Genomic DNA, 13,038 nt, shown 5'->3' on the forward strand with positions numbered 1-13,038 from the left:
AGGCGAGGGCAGAGTCCGAGAAGGTACCAGGGATCAGGCGGGAGACGTGGTCTAGGGAACAAGCAGAGTTCGGTGCACAGAGAGACAGTCAGGAATAAAGGCTTGGTACGCGACAACATGGAGGCAATACTTCGCAACCAGGAAGTGTGGTTCTGGTGCTTAAGTACGTATGGAATGTGGGCGTGGTGGTGTGACAGGTGAACTTGATTATGTCATCGGCTATTCCTGACAATGACACTTTAAAACCATCCACTTCATCCCTGTCACACTTCGCTGGACATTGTAACACCATCATTCATTTGTCAATGTCTTTGCTGTAAATTCTTCTTAGCAGTTCATTCAGAATTGCTATTGTTATGATCATAATTATTTTTACAGGATGCATAGATGTACTGTTCTTTTGTGTCTCCTGAAATGCAGTGCATTTTGCTGAAATAGAGTTACCCTGCTATGTTGTCCTTTTTAATTTGTCAATCTTGAAAATAAATGTAAAATAATTGTGTATGGAAAATATAAAGGACGTTTGAACCACTGCTGCATTACTGTTCCTCATTTGTGTTCATGGACAACTAGACAAGCCCTCTTTCATCAGCTTTACAGCAGTTGCAGGTTTTTCACAGAAGTGTCAACAACAACTGTTACGTAGACGTAGTAGTCTGGTAGATCTCTTGATTGTTTGCAGTTGTTTTCAATGTAAAATGTGACTGATCATTCATGTTAATATATATGCCTGCTGACTTGCTAGCAACTTATAACTTATTTGACAAGGCATAAAAATTTAATTTGCACTGAAACAAGCACATCACATTAGATTCATAATATATAGTAATCTTCATCACCATAAATATTCCATAATACAAGGTAACTAGTTTGAATATTAGCCAAAATTTTCAAAATTTTATGTTAACCATAAAGGGGTCTTCTGGGTCTTCTGAAATGAAGACTATATGCATAAAAAAATCCATATAGCTTTATTGAACAACAAACTGCAGTAGTAATTCAGGGTACATTGACTTTTGGTTTGAATTTTCTAGCACCATAGCAGAAGTAATACATGAACAAGTGCCGTACAGTATCGTCTCTCAGCTCGTAGATCAGTGGGCTGAGAAAGCGAGGCAGAACAAGCACGAACAGGAAGTTCAGATAGCGCAGGTGTGTAAAGAGAACAACATCACTTCCTATCATTACATAAAGAGCTCGCTCGATGGTTCCATGCAAAAAAGAGGTTAGACACAGGCCCAACTGAATGAAATGCAGCAACACAGTCCTGTGGGATTTCTTAGCAGAGTCTTTGTTGGAAGAAACAGACCTGGCTGTGATTAAAATGCTGATGTAAGTAAACATGATGATCACTGTGACTGAAACAAAATAACACACACTGAATCCATTGTATACATCAAGTTGCCATGGCTTCATGAATATCTGATTTCGAATGCAGTTTATCTGAATAGTGAAAAAGTTAGGGTCCATCACTGCTGCAAAAAGGACATCAACCAAAATGTTAATGCTGCCAAGGCACCAGATCAAACCAATGGCAAGGTAAGTCCTTTTCTGAGTGGCTATTTCAATGTGTCTCAGAGGGAAGCAAATAGCTACGTACCGCTCCAGTGACATCAAAGCCAGGTTTAACGGTGCATTATGAAATGTTGTAGTGGTTAGAAAGATGATGAAGGAACAAGCAGCCTTTGCCAGTTTAAGGAGGGCCTGGGCCATGAGATAGAGCAAACTGGCGAAAAGCAGGTGGACAGAGTCATTTAAAAGCATGTGGGCAAAGAGAATATAGCGTGGAGTCTCCTTAAAAATACACTTACACATCAGAGCATAGAACATGATGCAGTTTACATATGTACAAAACATGATCAGTAATGTTGCAACCATATATTTAGACACACCTGCCTCATTTGAATTCACATTGAACAGTTGATTAAATATCAAATCATTCACAGTGCTTTTGTTAGTACCTGCCATTGATTACAGCAACAAAACAAAACAACCTAGTACTATTTCTACAGGAATCTGGTGAGGCCAAACTGCAAGCAAAATCAAGGTAATCAACAGAAATGTACTAGAAACATGCAGAAATTTGCTAAGAGTGTTAAAACACTTTTAAAAAGCAAATATGATTTTTGGTATATCCAAGAGAATGCAATCGTGTGTTGCTTCGTCCATTATGAGTTACAAAAGTTAAAGGTACTGGAGTTGTGAACATTTCAGGCGTGTGTCTGACATTTTATATTTGGCAGTGACATCATTGTCTCACTTCCTGCTATGTAATAGTATGTAGCTGAGAAAATCCACCAAATATGTAATCTGTGATCAATTCAATCAATCGTTAGTTATAAGAAGTAGTTTTAATATATTTTAACACATTTTGGTATATGATTTTATAATTATGGTGTCTTCACTATTATTTTTAAGTTTAGAAAAGAAAAAAGCCGTAAAATTACAGTAGATTTAATTGATTAAAACAGTATAAGATAAGTAAGTGATATAAAATATGATGTGCTGAACATAAATAGCACTTCATGTAGCACATCATATTTTATATTATTCACATTTGCTCCCTTTGTTCTTGTCAAAGAAGTTGTATTAATGTCTGGCCACCAGAGGGCCTCATTGCTGGAATTCTCTGAGTTGTTCTGTTTACTTATCACACACAGCTTCTTACTCTCAGTTACATCATCTCACTATATAATGGCTCTTCATACTCACAGTCTTCACAAAGCATTGCCAACATTTTGCCTTCAGCAAACCAAGCTATCTTCTACTACTGGTATTCTACTAAGTCACCATTTACTACAACTCCCAGAATCCCATGCTCAACCAATCATTCACTTGCTCTGCTTCACTGGATTGTTGATCACAGGTGTTCCTTATCACACTTGCCTATTTCCACCTGCATGTTTGACTCATCTATTTTAGATTTTTCCAGCCTTTACACACACAATCAGGCTCACACACAATGTATAATAAAAACAGAAGGGAATTTTTCTAAATGGATTTGTAATATGTCATCTGGGCAGTTTGATTTATTTTCACTGTTGTGAATGAATGACCTTTGGGAGGGTTGGAACCTTTATACATATTGAATGCTAGTGTGTTAAAATAGTGATGCAAAGTGCACGCATGCTTAGAGACTCTATGGATTCTTTCAAAACTCACACAAAACACAATGTTTGTGGCAGGGCATTCAGGCTATCAGCAATTACAGGACAACATCTGTCTGATATTGTCTATGTTCCCATTCTCATCTAAAGTTGAGCAAGTTGATTTGTGGGAGTCAGGTGGTTGAGGCCTCCTGCTGCATTTAAAACCAGTATCCCACTCTCAGTTATCACCTTCAGGATGGGAGTAACAACAGCCATGGCGATCACAATCCAATGGTGGGCGTGGTTATGAAGGAAGAGCAACCAATGGGAAGTAGCCAGTGTCAATGCCAAGAGGTCGCCATGCTGCTCTGGTGGCAGATTTACAAGTGTAGTGCATTCCCCTCCAGCACCAGACACAGTTGCATCATACTGACAGCCACTGTCCAGCCATGATACCCAGCAGTTGTGCCAAGTATGGTTCCCTAATACCACTTGTATTGTAGTGTGGTAGATGGATGCATTCATTCTTTGCTGTTGGTAAATCCCATGAACCACTGATGCTACCTCACATTCTTGGGTCATGTCATGCCTCAGTCATCAACAAGTCCTTATATGTTCCTTTTCTCTTCCAAAGTTGATTTTTCAGTGTAGCCCATTTACCTGGAATAGTGGCCCTAACCACTTTATTGTGGAGTTTGGTTCACTACTTTCCTGACTGTGGAATGTAGGGGCACTTTCCAGTTTACCTTTAAGAGCTTCCAATCCTCTTGCACTGCCTGACTTGCCAAACATGTTCTTTGGTGTGACTCATTTTGTATTGTTATGAAACTTGACATCACAACTTCATGTCTACCCTAGATTTTGATACACTTCTTCCTAAAGACTTGCTGCAAAACTGATCTGTGACCTTGTAACTGCTACACTTCTGATCAGATCAGGTCTCTGGGCAGCATGTCCATCAAAAGTTGTATTGTCATATTAATCGGTTGCAAGCCTGAATTGTAGCACCAAATTTGTGTGCAAATTAATATATTTGAATCTATCTTAGAATTACGTCACATATTTGTATATTTTTGTCTGTGACTTCAAAATTGAAATATAGCTGTTATTATATTTTGTCATTGAAATCTTATAAATATATAATGAGGTTAAGAGTCTCATTCTACAAATTGTCAGATTTAAAATACAAGCACATATTTGTTTTACAAGTTTCTATATATATATATATATAGATTTTGTTTAGGTTCTCATACTGATAAAAGTACAGGTTTTATTATCATAATAAGCTCTCATATCAGATTCATAATTGTTGGTCTCAGGCAACTGGCTGAGAATACACTGGCAAACTTTTTCCAAGAAAGACTCCAGATGGCGCTAAGTAACCTAACGTTACATATTCCCATTAAGATGTGAATAAATTATAAATGTATTCTTTGAGATTTTTAGGGACACTTCAGAATGAATAAACCAGTCACATCTGAGTTTTAGAAGTAATGAAGATCAGGAAGCAACTCTGTTTATGAGCGCTACAGTACTGCAAACAAGAGTATAAGAAACTATTAACCACTGTATACACTTCATTGTGAACTAGTGAAAGAAGTTCAGCTGTCATTAAAGCACAAAGTGAGGCAGGCATAACTAGGTTTCTAACATTGTCTGCATAAACACTCTCATGTAAGTCTAACAGTGTTTCCTAGATCTGGAATTTCTTTATATTATTAATTGAGGGACTGCAAACATTGTTACACTTTGTTTTAGTGTTAGAGAGAGTGAGATAAGTGTAATTTGAGAAAGTGACAGAGAACACTTTGTTCCTGGGTTCTTGATGCAAATACACAGGAAGATTAGATCTTGCACTACATGCAAACAAGGACATCTAATCTAAGAGTGACACATGACAAGGTGTCACAAAGCACAGGCATGATGGCACAAACCCGCAATTCTCAGGTCAAAGACTACAAACTACTACAGACTACAGTTAAAGTCTACAGACTATACTAAAAAAGAACTGTAGAATAGTTTACTACAGTCACAATGGGCACTACCAGTGCTGCAGACAACAGTACTGACGTGGTGTCTGTGTGCTGGTAAGAAGTGCCTCCTGTCTGTGTTGTGTACCGCCTGGTCTGTGCTGTGCATGCCAGCAGAACATGGCTGACCTTATCATAGTCAAACAGAGTTTAGGAAAGTTTCAATCCATTACAGCAACTACATTCAGAGTACCATCCCCTATAGCAATCTCTATAGGTCTAATCTGTATTGATTTCTTGTTTTGTTTGAGATGTTATTAATGGCACTAGCATTCTTTATGAAATAGTGTGATGGCAAAAATATCTGGTACCAGTTTTTGCCTTTGCCATCAGGACTAGTCAGGTCTTTATCGGGACTAGTCAAGTCTTCATCAGTACTATGGTCAGGTCTTTATCAGGACTAGTCAAGTCTTCATCAGGATTAGTCAGGTCTTTATCAGGAACGGTCAGGTCTTTATCAGGACTAGTCAGGTCTTCTGGGTGACTGTTCCCACTCCCTTACCCTCTCAAGTCCCACACTATGCTTGTTGTTTAAAAAGCTGTGCAGAGGGTTGTGTTGTGCCAAGAAAACATATTTGGTTAGTGCACTCTTTGAGAAACAGTACATAAATAAATCCTGTCTGTGTTACTTTTACAAGTGAGGGAGGAGAGAAGGAATGAGCACTATGGATATCATCTTAAAGTGAATTTTGGAAGCTGAACATAGGAAGGCTCACTGGACCAAGCTGTTAGAAATCAGAACAGTGGATCTTCAGGTTCTTGATGGTGTTTACTTTCTAGGCACTGAGATTTGTGGCCAGTAGTCATCATCAGTCACCAGTCAGCGAGAGATGAGAGAAGAGTGAGAATGGGAGGGGATAATTGGTGAGCTTGTAAGTGTGAATGTTTTCCCCTCCTGACCTTGATAAGTGAGTTCCAGGACATTCAGCTCTGACTGTAAAAGATTTCCAGGACGGGCAAAGACTTGAGAAGGCACAGGGATATTCCTGAACCAAAGACGGACAAATCTGTGAATGAATCCAAACACATTAAGAAACACATCATTTTCTCCCAGCTGCCAGAGCTTTATACTGCTATTTCAGCTCTACTTTAGATCTACTTCAGTCTACTTCAGATCTACTTCAGTCTACTTCAGATCTACTTCAGATCTACTTTCAGTCTCTTTCAGATCTACTTTAGATTAACTTTGTTTTCTTATTCCTGTGCATCTCTTGCCACAGGCCTCGCATACCTAGCATCTAGCATGGCCTGGATTCTCTGGTTATGTCTATGACATTTGCTTTTTCATTGCTGAGATTTGAAACTGGAGTTTTCTGCAAATACAGTAGGACACATGCTTTTTAGGAATCAGATCACTGAAGGAATAAAGGTCTGATATCTTAAAATGCAATAGTTCTGGGATAGTTTTATAATTGTAGTTTGTAGTTTATAATAATTCTTAGGATTCTGTTACATGTTCTCACTCATTTCTGGTATTTGGAATGGGGAATTGCAGGTTCTGTCATGTTTCTGTCCAACCTCACCTTTTAGCAGACAGTATTACTGTGAATTGTTCCATACTTCAGGCAATCTTTGTTCCATACCTCAGGGAATCTTTGTTCCTTACTTTTGGGAATCTTTGTTCCTAGATCAACAAGACGCACACCGTTTCCTCTGTTCTTCCTTCTTTGCATGTTTTGTGTGCATAAAATAACAATTGATTTAAATAACCTGGTGCTCTCTCTATTTCATCTTCTTATTAAGACGTCCAAATGTATTTCTTTAACCTTTTGTAGTACACTAAATACATGAATTGAACAAATAAGAGATACTTTCTTATTTTACCAAATAAGAGAAACTTTTTTAAACCTCAGGCAAATTCCTAGTAGACAGTTGTGAGGGTTAGGCAAAAGCACATGGGTGCAGGTAGATCAACATCTTGTCCAAACCTGTTCCCTTGTGCCCTCATTACTATCTTTATGAATAATGTATGGCTTATCTGTCTGTTATGTGTTCGGTTACGTCATAGTTGTCAAACACTGGTCCTTCTGGGACGCTCTCTGGTGCATTCCGTCTCTATGGAAAAGAACTCAGGAACTCTGGAGAAAAAAGCATGAGCTTACATAGACCAATAGTCTTCAGTGCCACACCTGACACAAGCTTACTGAGAAATTGCAACTAAACTCAGTCCATTAGGAATTTTTATCCACTCAGACAAAGACGTAAATATTTTGCTCGCAAATATTGTCCCAGTAGGCATCTGGACAGCAGTCTTACACTGATCAAAATTTTTCTTGTTGTTTTTTTGACACAAAGTCTGTCCCGCAGTTGTCCATATATACATTCCTAATATGCATCATTCTCACCTAACAAGTGTTTAACTTGTTATCAATGTGGTGAGCAATAAAGAGAATCAAGTGTGCTGCTTTGTCTTGTCTGGTGAACTTAGTCACCCCTAATTGACATGTTACATGTTAAGAATGTAATAACAGGTGTTATTTCTCAGAGACCATTTGTTTGCGACCAGCCCTGTCCTGGCTGCTGTATTTCAGGTGCAGTCGGTGCTAATGTAGAAGAAAAATGTAAGAATCATACTGTTCTTCTTCTCACAGTCACCGTCATACTATGAACTCAAACGTAACAATTAGGGCACAGATCATATACTTTTTTGTAATGTGTAGCTTGTATATCTCCATAAAGTAACATTATAGCATCGTGAAATACTTTTTGTTCTGAGCATTTTGACAAAGTTGTGACGAGCAGCTGGCCATAACAGCCATGTCACTGTTGATTTTCTTCTCTGATGTTTCCTTTTTGGCCTTCTGAGGATATGATCCATATAACATGTAGACATGTTCCTTTTCTACTCACTTCTGCATGAGGGCAGAGAAGAACAGCAGTTGCTGTGGTTGATGAGTGCACATTAGTCATAGATATATCACGCTGCCTAGAACTAAACAGACAAAACAAAACTGATATTTCAAGTTTACGTTTATTAATGTTCATGTCAGATTAGGTCAGAGCCTTTCAGCTCCATTACGTATCAGGTATCAGTGTCATCATGTAATCATCATAAATCTTATTTCACTTCTTGAGCTTTTACTGATTAGCAAATTAGGTGGTGTTGCAGGCCTGAAATAAATACATTTGGTCTACTAAAATATGTAGGTTGACAATCATCTGATTAACATTTAAACAAACAATCATGCATCTGAAGAATTTGCAACATTTTAACAGTCCTGTCCTGGTCTTTAAATGGTTTAATAGCAACCTGACCCTATTATTATTATTATTATTATTATTATTATTATTATTATTATTATTATTATTATTATTATTATTATTATTATTATTATTATTATTATTAGACGCAGACGGTTTAGACAAATATACAATTACTTGAATATTTAACAGGAAAACAGCTCTATCTTTCATTGTTTAGAAAGAAATATCTGCTAATGTCCAAGCCAGGAAATGTGGTATTTGTCTCCATCTGCAGACTGTAAAGAATTTTCTCTGGCGATGGCAAAGTAGCCAACATTACTTGAGCCCTTCTTGAGCCTGGTGTCATCATTATTTTTTCTTACATTTGATGTTGCTTTGAATTGTTGATTTATTAACTGATTAAGAGTAGAGAAAACGCATTATCACATTATCACATTATAATAAACACAAGTTTAATGAATTTGTATTCTGAAAATAATAATCTACGCAGTTACCTAAGGTTATGTTCAGACTAAATGAAAAAAATACACTTAGTGTAATTTGAAAATATTTGTATACATAAAAATGAAACATTTTTCTTTTTGTACAAGATCACATTTCAGGAAGCACTGTAAATCTGAGTCCTCAATTCTTCCACAACCTACTAGTCAACTCCCTGCAGGACACCTGCACACTTTGATCAATGTAGCCTGACCACCGGCTTCACCTTGTTTGCACCATAGCAGAGGTAGTACTTGAACAAGGGCCGTAACGCGTCATCTCTCAGTCCGTAGATCAGTGGGCTGAGGCAACGTGGTAGGATCAGGATAATGAGGAAGTTCAGATAGCGCAAGTGTATAAAAAGAGAGCTATCGCTTCCAGTCATCAAATAAAGCATCTTCTCTATAATGCCGTACAGAAAGGAGGTGAGACACAGGCCCAGCTGTATGAGATGCAGCAGCACAGTCCAATGGGCTTTCCTAGCAGAGTCTTTATTGTTTGTAGACACAGACCTGGCCGTGATCATGATGCTGATGTATGTGAAAATGATGATCGCTGTCACTGAAACAAAATAAAGAACTTCGAATCCTTGAGCCATATCAGCCTGCCACTTGGCCACAAAAAGCTTCTCCCTTGTGCAAAACGTGCTCTTAAATAAATGGTTGGGATCAGTGATGAGCTCGTACATGATGTCTGGCATTATGTTCAGGCAGCTGAGGAACCAAATGGCTCCTAGCGCAATGCCCGTGTTTCTCTGAGTGGCAAAGGTGCCGTACCTCAGAGGGAAGCGGATGGCTGCGTAACGCTCCAGTGACATTACAGCCAATGTCAGAGGTGCATTGTTGAATGTGCAGGTGGAGATGAGGACTAACAATGAACAGATCCCTTTGGCTACACTGGCGAGAGCAAGAGACATGGCATACATGATGGTAGTGATTAGCAGGAGGACGGAGTCATTGAGAAGCATGTGAGCAAACAGAATGTACCGGGTTGTCTCGTTAAAGGCAGGCTTGCTCCTCAGAGCAAAAAGCATTATGCAGTTTATACAGACAAAAAACACAGACATTAGGACCACCACCGCAATCTTAGTCCCAGTGGCGGCGTCAAAGTCCACCTTGTAGATCTGCTGATAGGTGAACGCCACCTGGAGATCTGTGATGTTGATTTTCGCCATGAGCTGCTGACGTTCACACACAAGGCTTAGGAGATCATTTGCTGAATGGGATCTGCGACGTTCGACCTTTAAGGCGTTCACATGTTCGTTTAACTGGCCATGGGGGAAGAAGAATCTGCCCTAACCCTAATCCTAGTCTGAGGCTGATCCAACTCCACATGCGGTTACCATTCCATGTGCTCTGCCCTCTGGTGTTCCACCATACAGACATGAGCCCCACGCCCCTGGACTTATGTAGCCTGCACAGGGCCAGTCGTTGTCCCTGGTGGGAACCACCAACATGGATGTGTTGTTTATGAGCATTGCTACTGAGCCAACTGTTTTATCAATTCTCAATTACATTGATTTCTGCCTTTAGCTGTAAGTTACTAAAGCATAAACTTCATATTAGTGAACTTTTACCCATATTCAAATGTTTGCCCAGCCTAATAGACATAAGACATTTTACTTACTTGTATTAAGCATCCAGAAACGTGACAGAGAATTCACCCTAGGGTTGTTTGTTTTTTTTTGTTTTGTTTTTTTTTTTGCTTAAATTAAGGAATAGGCTCCAATGAGAAACTAAGGGCATAACTAAGAGCATTTAAAAGAAAACAGGGTTTATTAGAAGACACAATACAAGAAGTGACAATAAATACTTCTGAAAACATGAAAATATGGCACTGTAGAGTGCTAAGCAAGGCTATTGCACAGCACTAGACTTTAGCACCAGTGGGGTTTAGAGTAAAGATCAGGAACAGGGGTGTGTAATGAATAATCCGCTGATTGAGAGTAATAAAGTGATCAGGGTGGAGAATGACCGGGTGCTGGCTGGGGTATGGCACAGACTGAACACAGGTTAAAAGGACCATGCACAATTATGACCATACAGAACTCTAGTTCTCATTCTTCACTCCTCATTTTGGTGCTTTATTCTATAATTTAAACCTGAAATTGTAGGAGACTCTTTACCACTACATTTACCACTACACTACTCTGGTTGGATCTTAACATTCAAAAAGCTCAGCAAGTAAATGGTCTTGGGCAGTCGTGTAAATGGGCAGTCGTGGCCTGGCAGTTAGGGAACTGGACTGACCGGAGGGTCGTGGGTTCTATTCCCAGACCTGAGGCCATGACTGAGGTGCCCCTGAGCAAGGCCCTTAACCCTCAATTGCTCACTTGTATAAAAAATGAGATAAAAATGTAAGTCGGTCTGGATAAGGGTGTCTGCCAAATGCCATAAAAATGTAAAATGTCTTGAAATGGGAAGTAAATGTTGAAAGGGAACAAATGGATTTTTATTCAGTTACATGCAATCACAATTCCTTTAATCATTTGACTTTTCCAATGAAGATGCATAGATACTACAAACTACAGAGAGATAAACTGGCTTTACACTTTAAAGGCCTCAAGTTCTGTTGTTGTTCTGTTGTTGGGCAAGTAGACACTCATGAGTATTGCCTCCAACAGGCCCTGCAAACCTGCCCCTGGTGCTCTCATTATTACGTCTATGAATAATTTATGCCTCACTTGTCTATCATGTGCTAAATTCTGTCATAGATGTGCAAACACTGTCTCTTTTGGGACACACGCTATTGCACATTCAGACTCTGTGGACAAGAAATTGAGTTGGACAACCTTTGAGACTGTTAACTATCAGCAAGATGTTAAAGCAAACAGAAGGCATGTTGTTGTAAACAGTTGAACCCAAGATCTTTTAAATGAGGTGGCATGGGGCGCCAAGAACCAGACTGGGAAGGACCATGGGAAATCAATACATCATATTCAGAAATAGATACACTGTTGAAAATTGGCTTAGAAAACATGGGGCATGAAAACATGATTTTCAGGCTCTTGTTCCATACCCCGTGCTCTAATGTGGATACATCATTAGTGGCACAACACAAGCAGCTAAAAATAGCTATGTATAGAATGTGTAGATATGTGATATTCTATGTAATAAAAAAAAACACATAAGCATTCAACTTGTTTTTTTTTTTTTTTTTTTGCAGTGTGTGCTCTTTGCAGTGTGTGTTCTGAGCATGTCTATTCATGTTGATTAACTGCACCTTCACACATGTAGGCTTAGCTCTGCCTCAGAAAAGTTGCATTCTGCAGTTTGGTTGCTGCAGTTTTTGTGCTGCCTACTAATAGTCAAATAAACTGGTCCATATCCAAGATCTTGTCTCTCCATGAATCTACGCTGAGCACTCCCAGGTCAATCAATTACTCATCAGTCATGGTTATTCATAGGCGATCAATATCAGGGGGGGATCATTCTTTTCACAAGCAGCATTGCTGGTTAGTAGAGCATGATTTGCATCGTTCCTTTGCTTGATTTGCGTTCCTCCCCATAATCCAAGCCTGACTCATATGGATGAATAGAAAGGTCACTGTTACTGCTGAGAGGGAGTGGTTAAATGCCTTTCACTATGTTACAGCTGGACATAAATAAGAAGTGCTTATTTATGTGCTTATTAAGTGCTTATTTTAGCCATTTATGGTGAATGTCTGAACCTGATATGATGACCTATAGCTTATTCACTAATTCCCCCCCCCCTTCCTGTCCTGAAATATGAACCTGGGAGAGAAGAGAGAACTTGGGAGTCAGGTGGAATGAGATTGCTTCGCTAGTAAAGAAAAGAAAGGCCTTAGGTACTGACTTAGCAGTGTCAACTAGAAAGAAATGTGTATTGCAATGCACAAAGAATACATGTTTTGCTGTCTCCTTTGTGAGCAAAAACACGTGTTTTGCATGTTTTCCTCCCATTATGGATGCTTTGTCATATCCTGGCCCTACAAGACTGGTTTTGTACTCCAGCCTATATCCCTCTAGACAGTTGATGATCTTCTCTGTCAACCCTGCGGTGTCTAGACTTTCAGCTCTTTGAAAATATAGGACCGCTCAGGTACTGTCCCGTTGTAATAATGTCTCGGGACCAGTGAAACTAGTTCTTTTGTTTCATGTTCTTAGTTTCATCAACTGGAACACGACATGCATCACTTTCTATGACCTCTTGTGTGATGTTATGCTGAAACATTTCCACCAAAATTTCATTTGTGTAGTATTACTGTGTGTTAT

General features: G+C 39.1%; 2 protein-coding genes across 2 annotated transcripts; both read right to left on the reverse strand.

The window, feature by feature from the left end:
- Positions 1-999: 999 nt before the first annotated feature.
- Positions 1,000-1,968, reverse strand: LOC143481518 (odorant receptor 131-2-like). Its single transcript, XM_076979555.1, has one exon. The coding sequence runs from the start codon at positions 1,966-1,968 to the stop codon at positions 1,000-1,002; it is 969 nt and encodes a 322-aa protein (XP_076835670.1).
- Positions 1,969-9,002: 7,034 nt separating this feature from the next.
- LOC143482141 (odorant receptor 131-2-like) lies at positions 9,003-9,977 on the reverse strand. The gene has a single exon (XM_076980411.1). The coding sequence runs from the start codon at positions 9,975-9,977 to the stop codon at positions 9,003-9,005; it is 975 nt and encodes a 324-aa protein (XP_076836526.1).
- Between the last annotated feature and the right edge of the window lie 3,061 nt (positions 9,978-13,038).

The sequence above is a fragment of the Brachyhypopomus gauderio genome, chromosome 18 (assembly GCF_052324685.1).
Source record: "Brachyhypopomus gauderio isolate BG-103 chromosome 18, BGAUD_0.2, whole genome shotgun sequence".
In the NCBI taxonomy this organism is placed as follows: Eukaryota; Metazoa; Chordata; class Actinopteri; order Gymnotiformes; family Hypopomidae; genus Brachyhypopomus; species Brachyhypopomus gauderio.

Excerpts from the sequence above, each read along its gene's own strand:
- LOC143481518 (XM_076979555.1), bottom strand. The coding sequence starts at position 1,968 with ATGGCAGGTACTAACAAAAGCACTGTGAATGATTTGATATTTAATCAA.
- LOC143482141 (XM_076980411.1), bottom strand. The coding sequence starts at position 9,977 with ATGGCGAAAATCAACATCACAGATCTCCAGGTGGCGTTCACCTATCAG.